At 43.3% G+C, this 12,095-nt stretch overlaps 1 protein-coding gene across 1 annotated transcript in view; it reads right to left on the reverse strand.

Annotated features, from left to right (window-relative positions):
- Positions 1-12,095, reverse strand: part of ttc6 (tetratricopeptide repeat domain 6) — a 213,144-nt gene that overhangs the window by 173,874 nt on the left and 27,175 nt on the right. The window contains exons 6-7 of the mRNA XM_041214176.1: positions 9,456-9,625; positions 6,635-6,755 (exon numbers count right to left, since the gene is read on the reverse strand). Of these exons, the coding sequence (XP_041070110.1) occupies positions 6,635-6,755; positions 9,456-9,625 (291 nt within the window). The remainder of the gene's footprint in view (positions 1-6,634; positions 6,756-9,455; positions 9,626-12,095) is intronic.

Raw genomic sequence — 12,095 nt, forward strand, 5'->3', positions numbered from 1 at the left:
ATGTTTTTTCATGCCCCCTTTTTGCTCTCCTAATTTCCTTTTTAAGTTCCTCCCTACATATTCTACACTCCTCTAGGGCTTCCGTTGTTTTGAGCCCTCGGTATCTGCCATGAGCCTCCCTTTGTCTCTTTATCCAATCCTGTATACTTCTCAACATCCAAGGTTCCCTAGATTTGTTGGTCCCACCCTTTGTCTTTACAGGAATATGTTGGCCCTGTACTCTCCCTATTTCCTTCTTGAATGAGCCCCATCATATCTGATCTTATTAAAATCAGCCTTCCCACAATTTAGGACTTTGATTTCACATCCAGCCTTGTCCTTTTCCATAACAACCTTAAATCTAACGGAGTTATGATCACTATCTGCAAAATGCTCCCCCACTGATACCTCTACCACTTGCCTGGCTTCATTCCCTAAAATTAAGTCCAGTACCGCCCCCTCTCTTGTAGGACCTTCTAAGTACTGGCTGAAAAAGCTCTCCTGGGTGCATTTTAAGAATTCCGCTCCCTCTAAACCTAACACGCTATGATTAACCCAGTTAATGTTAGGGAAGTTGAAATCCCCCACTATTACTACCCTATTATTTTTACACTTCTCTGAAATTTGCCTACATAGCTGCTCTTCTATTTCGCTCTGACTGTTTGGGGGCCTATAATACCATCCCAACAATGTGATTGCTCCTTTTTTGTTTTTAAGTTCTACCCATTTGGCTTCATTTGCAGCGCCTTCTAAGATGTCATCCCTCCTTACTGTGGGAATTGATTCATTGATCAATATTGCGATACCACCTCCTCTTTTACCTCATTCCCTGTCTTGCCTGAAGACCCTATATCCTGGAATATTGAGCTGCCAATCTTGCCCCTCTCTCAACCATGTCTCTGTCACAGCAATGACATCATGCTTCCATGTGTTAATTTGTGCCCTCAACTCATCTGCCTTATTTGTCAGACTCCTTGCATGAAAATAAATACCATCCAACCTTGCCAAACTCCCTTGTGCCTTAACTGGCCTATAATGTCTATGCCTTCCAGACTCACTTGTTCTCTCAGGTCCCACTGCCCCCAAAAATGGTCCCAATGTCCCTGAAATCTAAAGCCATCCTTCCTGCACCATCTCTCCAGCCATGCATTCATCTGGACTAACCTCCTATTTCTATACTCACTAGCGCATGGCACCAGAAGTAATCACGAGTTTAGTACCTTTGAGGTCCTGTTTTTTAATCTGTTTCCTAGCTCCCTAAATTCTGCTTGCAGGATCTCATCCCTCATTCTACTTATGTTGTTGGTACAATGTGGACCACGATCTCTGTCTGTTTGCCCTCCCTCTGTAGCCGTTCAGTGACATCCTTGACCCTGGCACCAGGGAGGCAACATACCATCTTGGAGTCACGTCCACAGCCACAGAAACGCCTATCTGTTCCCCTTACTATCGAGTCTCCTACCACTATTGCTCTTTCTCTCTTTTTCCTCCCCCCTGTGCAGCTGAGCCACTCACAGTGCCATGAATGTGGCTGCACCCCCCAAAGAAACCATCACTCTCACCACTTTCCAACACAGGAAAGCGGTTCTCGAGCGAGATGTACCCTGGGGATTTCCTGACTACCTGCCTGGCACCTTTCTTCGGACTGATGGTCACCCATTCTCTCACTGTCTGCACTTCCATAAGCTGTGGGGTGACCATGTCTAAAAATGTGCTATCCACAAAACTCTCAGCCTTGCGGATGCACCTCAGTGCCTCCAGCTGCTGCTCAAGCTCCGAAACATGGAACTCAAGTAGCTGCAGCTGGTGCCACCTCTTGTACACGTGGTCGGTCAGAGCGCAAGGAGCGTCTAGGACTTCCCACATGTTGCAGGTGGTCATAACATGGACTGAGCTGCCCTGCCATGCCTCTAGTTGAAAAAAACCCCTTACTTAAAGTTAAATACAGCAAAAAAAGTTAAATTATTTATGTACTTTAAATAAAAACTAGAACCCTTACCTTTCCTTAGTTTAATCTATTTTAAACTGGAGATAAACTGGAGAAAAAAACTGAAGAAAAACACTTACCCACTACTCACCAATCCACTCTCACCTTTGTGCTGATGTCACTTTTTGAAGCTTCCCCGAACTCGCGCTGGCTCTGATCCCTCTACCGCTCTTTCGCGCTGTCTTGTGATATCATTCTTGTTATTTTCAACAAGAACTGACTGCAGGGCACTCTTCCCAGACTGCTTCACTGCAATGCTGACTGCAGGACACTCATTCCAGACTCTAAACACTGAATACCAAGAGCCCCTGCGTCTGTTCTGGCCACAGGCTGAAATCTGACTTGGCAGCCCGGTGTTAGTTTTTCCCAGTCAGCCTCTATTTCCCTGGCAACCTGACTCAGAGGCTGATTTCTCAGAAATCTCATGTCAAAGTCAGGAAATCCAATTAACATCTCCCCCTCCGAGAAACCAGGAACTTCTGGGTTTCTGTTTCAGTTATGGACAATCTCAAAAAATACAGGCTTTGAAACCATTTCATCACACTCTGGATCTGCTTTATGACAGGGAGATGGAACAGGGGCTGCTGAGAGGGTAAACATTGCATGATGCCCTCTGCCAAGTTGAAGCCAGACAGCTCAGTGTTCCTTGACAATAACTGAATGCTGCCTGGAATTCCAGCGTTGTATCTGGAATCTTGCTTTGCATTCCCATCAGCTTTCTCCTGTGTGTCTCCTTTTCGAGATTCCTATCTGAATCCCCGTAGCAGAACTCGTCTGCAACCTCACTCTCTAGCGATCTCGCAAGCAAACCATCCTTTACCCCTGGCCTGGTTACAGCTCAAGCATGCCCTGCGGCTCACTATGTACTAATCCCAACTCAATACAAGCAGAGCATTTGCCTGGCTCTCTAGTCCAGTGACATTACCATGACACCAACATCTTCCCCCAATTCTGCGCTGCTCCCTTCTAATATGTGCCACCTTGTCCTCCAAGAGGAAGGGAAGAGGTCATCGCAAAGGCAAAATGCTGTGGATGCTCAAACTCTGAAATAAAAATAAAAATTGCTGGAAATACTCAGCAGGTCAGGCAGCATCTGTGGAAAGAGTTATTCTTTCAGGTTGAGATGACCTTTCAACAGATACCATTGATTGTGTTGCACTGTGTTTGCGTGTTGTGCCTGCCATAGCTGAATAGTTGGAAGTATATGGAGGCAGTGAGTGGTTACTGTGAGGCTGGTAGCTTGGTAGGTATGTGAAGGTGAAGTATCTGCATCTTAGGCATGAGTTCTGAGTGCCAGGGACTCGGGCTGGCTGAATGATGAGGGTGTAGTGCATTGAGCAAAAGGCTGGCAGAGTAATGGGTATGAGATAACACATGAACATGCATTCATTGACTTTAACCATCCGTATGAGGTCATCAGACCTCCTGTGGCATTGCTGTTCAGGTCCAGATGCCGGGAATTGACCTCTTTGGCCACCTGCTCCCATTTGACAGTGGGTCCTGAGGGTCTCTTGAGCCCTCTCTCAGCATCTCTTTTTCTGTCCACCTCCCCACTAAGGACTACAGTAACACCTACATGAACCCAAAGCCCTCTCTCTCCGCTCTGGTATTCTATTATCCTTGTTCACAATGCAGCAATAGTATCAGCAGTCTCCTGTAATTCTGTACAGCTCCCCTTTATGAGGGGCAGACTGCCTTTGACAGAAAGCTGACTCCACTATGTTTTATTAGCACTCTTGAACGCAGAGGCAGCCAGCAGAATAGTATTCTACAATCAGGCAAATGAGGTCACAGCACGAAATATGCATCCTGCCTACCACCACATGGCCATAGAAAAGTTTGTGCACATCAACACCTTTGACCAGAAGCCAGTTAGAAAGTGAACTGTAGGCCCTGTGGAACAATGTGAGGTAGTACACTTTGGTCGAAAGAATAGGCAAGTCCCTTATTATGTGAAAGGTGCAAGTCTCGGTGAGGTACGGGAACAAAGGTATCTTGGAGTACAAAGATAGCAATCACTAAAAGTTGCGCCACAAATTAGTAAGGTCATAAAAAAGTAAACCAAGCACTAGATTTTATTTCTAGAGGGTTGGAATTGAAAAATAGAGAAATTATTCTAAACCTGCATTGAATCTTGGTTCAGCCATACTTAGAATGCTGTGTGCAGTTCTGGTTGCCATATTATAAAAAGGAGAGAGGCACTGGAGAGGGTGCAGAGAAGATTTACAAGGGTGATACAAGAATTGTGTGGATATACATATCAGGGAAGAATTGGCAGGCTGGGTCTCTTTCCTCTTGAAAAAAAAACTGAAGAGTGACCTAACACAGATTTTAAAAGTTAGGAAAGGTTTTGATCGAGTGGATACAGAGAGAATGTTTCCTTTTGTGGGGAAGATCATAACTAGAGGCATAAATGTAAGATGGTCATCAAGAAATCCAATTGAGAATTCAGAAGAATCTTCTTTACTCAAAGAGTTATAAGAATTTGAACCTTGTTACCACAGGGAGTGGTTGAAGCAAATCATATAAATTCATTTAAGGAGAAGTTCGACAAGCATTTGAGAGAGAAGTGAATGGATAGTTAAGTGGGTAGATTTGGAGGAAAAAAGAGGAGAGGAGGCTCAAGTGGAGAATAAACACTAGCATGGGCTGGTTGGACTGAATGGCCTGTTTCTGTGTAGCCTTATATCCTGTGTAATTCTTGTTGGATGGTTCCCCAGCAGACTAGCAAGGTCATTTGGCACAATGCCTCATTGCTGGAGCTTTCAAACAAGCAAAATGTAGCTTGGCCAGTGGTGGGAAGGATCTGCCCCCATCAGATCCATCATACACCCTTAACATTTCAGCATTACTGTACACTGTCCACAAGGAGACTGTAGTGGACAAGAGACTGTCAACTATCTCCTTCTTTAACGTGCATTTAAAAAAAACATCTGGAAATTGGTGCAGTGATTTTTGTCCAGATTCATCCAGAGCAGCTCCATAACACAGGACTCTGTGCTCTGCAGCCTTTTCTCAGGGTGGCACACTAAGACAAACATCAACTGTTGCTGAAAGGCCATCAACATGTGAAAGATACACCTTGGTCTCCTTAAAGCTTGTTGGTCTTCCAGTGTAAGGAGCTGTCCATGGCCAAATCTTGCAGCACTCTAAGGTCCAGGGAAACATGTTGAGGGATATGCTAAAGCTCAGGACAGCTGTTGCAAAGGCTCAATGGGGAAAGGCAACAGTTTTGGACCCTCTGCTAGTACATCAAGGGACTGAAGCCAGTGTAAAACCCCCTGGGCTGTATGCATCAGGAAATGTTTAACGTAATGTAGTCATAGATGCAATCTGCTTTAAAGGTAGAGTGAGGCACCCTAGACTGTGATGTACTGTATTTAAACAAATTAATTAGTGCTATGTAAACTGTCACATTTGAATATTACTATAATGTACCTTTACAAATTTAATGAATGAACTATATTATTAAAATATCAAGAATATAATCTCATCAAAATAGCTCATCATGGACAGCATTTATCAGACAGCATAACTAACAATAGGCATTTTTTCTGCATGAGTTACAGAAATTGCTGTTTAATGTTCAATTAAAATGTCTCTGTCTTCCAAATGGGCTTCATAAAGGCAAGATTGTATTTCAAAGACTTTTTTTATATATACAGATTGGATTTATTTTGCTTATCGGTTAGCCTGATTTTAGCCGAGCTGCAAAAGACATGTAAAGCAGGATTTTTCGGATGCCGGGCGTTCCCACACCGCAACCTAAAGAGTCAGCAATACTGACTCCATTGATAGGTCCAAGGGGCAGTAATTGGCTGGAGACACAACTTCTGACCCTCACTCAGTAGGAAGTCCCGTTTCAGAGAGCTGCCGGCCAAGTAGTTCCCAGTGGTACCAGTAGCAACAGTGACCAGGACTGGTAGTACAAGTAGTTCTCAGATTCAAAGTCCTGGGGTCCAGGACCAGGTAAGGGCAGGCAGCCACACAGCAGAGTTAGAAGGTGAGCTCAGGAAGGTGAGGAGAGAGGGGCAGGGATCTTGATGGAGAGGCCAAGGAGGCAGGGTGCAGCCGCAGGTGGCAAGCCTTGTGGGGTGTCTCCAATGACACTACAGAAATCTAACTCAAGACTTTGATATAATGCTTCACTTAGGAGTTCTGGTATTGACTTTGAATGCTGGGAGAAGCTCGCCCGGGATCACTGCACCTAGCACAACCAAATAAAAAGCGGTGCGGCCTCCTTCGAAAGCAAGCACATATTAGAGGCAGGGAGAATGCAGAAGGAGGTACTCCCAAGCCAACAACTTGTCCCAAATTCTATTGTCTGTGGTGTCCTGGCCCAAGTTCAGCAGAACTTTCCAGATGCAAATTGGCCTTAGCAGTCACCCAGATGATGAACATGGTCATCTTGGCAAACCAGATGTATAAAGAAGACATGAGCAGGAAAGAGCATTCACTTGGTAATAGGGTTCATTGAAAAATGGTATATACATAGCTGCTGTGTTGGCATCATGGCTCTTCATACAAATCTCACGGTCTATGTGAACAGTAAGAATTCATTATGCATGTTAGTGATTGTTATTGAGGAAACTATCATAATGTTTCATTACTTTTATTTTCTGATGCAATCAACCAGCTGACTAACAATGTAAGATTCAGAAAATGTACCTGTCAAGCTTGAGTACACGTTCAAAGTCATATATTGCTGCATGCCACTCGCTGAACTCGGTGTACAAAATCCCACGATGCAAAAATGAATCCAAATTCTCAACCTCATCATTAATAAGCACTATAAAGAAAAACAGATAAGCTTGTTAATAGCTCTGTATTATCCACTATATTGAAAGAAAACTATAGCTTGTTTTTTGGACATTTTATTTCCAAAATTTCTATATTGCAATTAGACATATAGGGAGAAATATGTGAAGGGCATATCTTCGCTTTGACATAAGCTCAAAAATAGGGTTGTTATGTCAATTCCACAGTATTCAGTTGCATTTAGTATAACACCAGCAATGAAGTATCCTATGCAGCCTGCAGCAGCACTTGCATGGCATCCAGCTTGGGTAATGTTTATAACACATAAGTGGCAAGTGATGACCATCTCACAGATCAGAAAGCTTAGCCATCTCCCCTTGGGTTTGAGCAGAAGCACCATCACTGAGATCTCCATACCTTATAAGTTTCCACCAGGCAGAATATCACTTGAAGAAAATGTCATAGGATGGGAAAACTATAGCTTGTTTTTTGGACATTTTATTTCCAAAATTTCTATATTGCAATTAGACATATAGGGAGAAATATGTGAAGGGCATGATCTTCACATGTCCCTAATCTATGCCACCGACCAGCGAGCCAGCTGCAAGTCCATTGACTTTGACAGTACTGATAAATCCCACTGGTGGGCCAGACCGAAAATCCCACCAATGATTTCTGCTCTCCAGACTTTGTACAGCAACCACTTTATGCAAAAAAAAAGTGTTGATGTGCAACTGCCAATCGTGTTATTTGCACATATCGGTACTACTCTGTGCCCAAGCTCCTTTGTCTCTCTACTGCCTCTCAATTTGGCCTTAGCACTTTCCCTCATCTCCCATCTCTTCTTTCTCTTTCCTGCTGAATTGATTTGCATAGATTTAGCTACTCGTCTCTCTCTGACAGGTTCCTACTCTCCATCTTTCTAACTGGGGCAGCCCCAGTCACAGCTAATGCTGCACAGGCACAGATTCTCACCAAGCATTCTCATTCTTTTCCCATCCTATGACATTTTCTTCAAATGATATTCTGCCTGGTGGAAACTTATAAGGTATGGAGATCTCAGTGATGGTGCTTCTGCTCAAACCCAAGGGGAGATGGCTAAGCTTTCTGATCTGTGAGATGGTCATCACTTGCCACTTATGTGTTATAAACATTACCCAAGCTGGATGCCATGCAAGTGCTGCTGCAGGCTGCATAGGATACTTCATTGCTGGTGTTATACTAAATGCAACTGAATACTGTGGAATTGACATAACAACCTTATTTTTGAGCTTATGTCAAAGCGAAGATCATCGATAAAGCAGATGAAACTGGATGGGCCAAGAACACTTTCCTGAGAAACTCATGGGGTGGCTCCCAACAACCACAAATAGTTCCTTTCACGTTAGGTATGACTCCCATCACTGGAGGGCTTTCCCTTTGACCTCACCTGACCTCAGTTTTGCTAGGGCTCCTCGGTGCCAAACTTGGTTGAATGTTGTCTTGATGTCAAGGATAGTATTTCGCAATTATATTCTGCAGATACTAGTCATTTGGCCACATTTCTTGAATATTGGAAATGATGGCCTTTAACATATATTCTTAATGTAGCAATTAATCAAAATTGCTTTAAGACATATTATGTTATAAGATGTTCGAAACAATCTCTAAACATCAGGGAGCAGAATTGCACAAACACTCTGGCACATTCCTACCGCAACCCCAAGGGCCACAAACCAGGCCAATTAGGAAGGAATAAAACTTGAAATTTCTTCTCCAACTTTCTTAGGTGATCAAAACTAGTCTAGGAGATTACATTATTCCTGCTTTACATCACAGGATATCAAACTCCTGTTTAAGATGATCTTCATTCAAGCCAGAGATAGGTCCAGCTTTCGCTTGAAGAAATTCAGGGAATTAGCATTCGTTGCATAAGCTGGCAACTTTTTCCACATATCCATTATTCTCTTGAAAAAGAATAACCACCTAGCAGCCAACTCAATGTGCCCTTACATAAAATGCAAGCATGACCCCTAGTTCTCCCTATTTAGTTGTCTCCCTAATATATTTAGTTGAAATGACCTTTAATGGTTGGAACATTTGGTATGAAGGGAATGGGGCCAAAGGCAGAAACCGCCTACTTCGATGTCCTCTTACCTCAGCTTTCCAGAGGCCTGGAGGAACAATGGCAGTCAATACATCCAGTGAAAGAAACACACAGGCTGCTATCCCCACAAAAATGAAGCCCACCTTGGGATCCAGGCTGCATTAATGACCAACAAAGATCTTTTTGCAATTGACATTTTTAGCTCCTTATTAAAAGGGCCAAAGGCATGACAATATCATAATTCTGGGGAGAAACTATTTCCCCCACCTCCTTTACATCCCCCAGCAGGCACCTGATGCAAGGTTCAAATGGTGCAGAAGGCGACTGGCAATATTTAAATCAGATGACCTCATACCAATCCTGCATACACCAGCGGCAACGGCCACTAGCTGGCATAATTCTGATATAATTGCCAGCATGTGTCACTGAGAATACTTAGGACCTAAATATCCATCAAGATCGGCATTTGTTTTAACAACCAACAACTACGTGGTGGTAGAATGCTACAGTCTATTTTATTGCAATCAATATCAATGAAATTAAAAACGTGTAACATTTTTGGTTTTGGGTATGGCTTAGTGGACAAATCCACTTCTTTTAACATTTGTATAACCACCAACTACAATATATAAGTTTGTATTATACCTGAAACGCTAAAGTCCTGTAATGCTTGTTGTGGGTTAATCTTTCGCAGAAGGCAGCCTCTGTGATAGAAAGCCACCCAGTTGTTGGGATCCAAATGAACAGCAGCAGACAGATCCTCAGTTGCTTCCCTGAACATTCCTTGCTTAGCATATGCTTGTCCACGATAATTCCTAACATGGAAAAATTGCAGAAATATCATACTGGAATCATGAAGTGATACAATGAGGCCATTTGGTCCATCGTGTCTGTGTCTTTGGAAGAGCTACCCAATCAGTCCCATACACCTGCTCTTTCCCCAAAGCCTTGTAATTTATTTTCGCTTCAGGTGATTATCCAATTCTGGTTTGAAAGCTACTATTGGATCTGCTTTTACCATCCTTTCAGGCAATGCATTCCAGATCACAACAAATCACTGCCTTTATTTTTTTCTTCCTTATGTCATTTCTGATTCTTTTGTCAAACAGTATAAAAAATGTACATTTGCTTGTTAACATCAGCTGTGGCTCAACTGGCAGCACTTTCACTTCTCAGTCAAAAGACTGGGGCTTCAAGTCTCACTCTAGATGCTTGAGCGCAAAAATCTAGGCTGTCATCAGTGCATTACTGAGGGAGTACTGCACTGTTGGAGTGCTGCTATTCAAATGAGACATTAAAACAGAGGCCCTCTACCTTCCCTCTCAGTTGGTGTAAAAGATTCCATGGCGCTATTTTGAAGAAGAGCAGGGGAGTTATCTCCAGGATCCTGGCCGATATTTATTCCTCAATCAATATCACAAAAATAGATTATCAGGTCATTATCACATTGCTACTTGTGAGAGCTTGTGGTGTGCCAATTGACTAATGTGTTACTTGCATTACAGCAGTGACTGCACTGCAAAACTACTTCATTGGTTGTAAGGTACTCTGGGGTGCCCTGAGGTTGTTAAAGGTACTATATAAAAATAAAATTTTGTTAATGGACTCTTCTGTGACTCAATTTAGTTTCTCCTTATTTACTTTACATGAACCATTCATGGTTTTCCGCACCTCTAAATCAGATCTTAACCTTCTCGGTCTGATCTAAGGAGAATAATTCCGGCTTCTCCAGCCTCTCCACAGAACTCATCTCTAGTACAATTCTAGTAAATTTCTTCTGTACTCACTGCAAGGCCTTGACATCCTTCCTAAAATATGGTGCACAGAACTGAACTCAATACTCCACCTGAGGGTTAACAAATGTTGAAGAAAAAATAGTACAACTTCCTTGTTTTGGTATTCAATGGGTAGAATTTTATGACTCCCCCCCCCACCACCCCACCGGCCCCCACCATCCAAGTTGCCAACTTGAATCTGTTGGGATTTATCAGTGGCAGGGTAAGTGATGGGTGGCCCACTCGCCAATAGGCTAATTGAAACCCTTAATTGCCCAATTAATGGCTACTTCAGGGCCCCCTTCCACTGCTGCTGGTATTTTACTAGTGGTAGGGGTGCCCATGCTACGTGACAAGGCCACTAGATCGACATGGTGGGCAACAACAATTTACATTTAAATAGTGCCTTTCATTTAAAAGAAATTTTGCAAGGCACTTCACATAGGCGTAATCAAAGAAATGACTCTGAAACATAAAAAATCTCAAGATGGATTGCCAAAAGCATTTGGAAACGTGGAGGAACTTTTGGAGAGAGTTGCAACTCAAGTCACTTGAGCAGCAAAATAGAGGAATGCCCAAGAGGCCAGAAGCAGAAAAAGGAGGAGAGATTGTAGGATTGAAAGACATTCCAGAGATAAGAGAATCAAGATCACAAAAAGATATAAACGCATGGGCCAGAATGTGCGACTACACAGTTAGTCTGGAGGGAAGAACGGGGACTGGAGCGCCAGTATAGAGGTCTTGTCCCCATTGCTATCTCCGGCTATAATCAGCGGCTTGGGAAGGGGACAAGTAGGGAAAACCACATGCTACTGTTTAGAAGTTACTGGCACCAGTCTGAAAGTGTGCATTTCAGAAGTTCTGCAATTTTCATGGAGGCGGCAGTGTTTTGGAAGCCTTTCTAAATCATGGCTGCAGAGTAGAGGTATGAAACTTGGATCGGAGGCTAGAAGAGTCTAAAAGCTGAGTAAAATGATGTTGCCCTCTTCACAGTTCATCATCAAATAATGTAGCCTGAGTTATATCTATGGGGAGAATTTTCTCCAAATCGGAGGGGGTTGGGTGGGAGCGGGCGCACAGCGGATCGCCGCCTGTGATTGGCTGGGTACCGCCATTTTACGTGGGCGGACCATTTAAGGCCTGCTCAGCGTGACGCACACCCGGAAGTGCTGTGTACTCCCTGTATGGGCGGGCAAAGTAGGCCGAGTCAGGGCCTGCGCTCCTTTGTGCATGCGCACAAAAAACGCAGAAATCTCCCTGAGACACAGAGCTGCCTCAGGGAGATCAGTTTGACTTTTAAAAATTTAAATAAGGGAAGAAAAACATGAGCTGGAACATGTCTATGAATTTTTTTGAAAAATTTTACTAAAGTTTAAAGGTTTCATGATAAAGATGAGTGCCGCCTGTGCACTTCACCTGCCCACCAACCTTAAGGGTGGATGGACAGCTATGTTAATTATTTGAATTGGAATTTAAATGGCCTTAAATAGCCCTTGACAGTTCAGTGGGG

This window comes from Carcharodon carcharias, chromosome 20 (assembly GCF_017639515.1).
Source record: "Carcharodon carcharias isolate sCarCar2 chromosome 20, sCarCar2.pri, whole genome shotgun sequence".
NCBI classification, from domain to species: Eukaryota; Metazoa; Chordata; class Chondrichthyes; order Lamniformes; family Lamnidae; genus Carcharodon; species Carcharodon carcharias.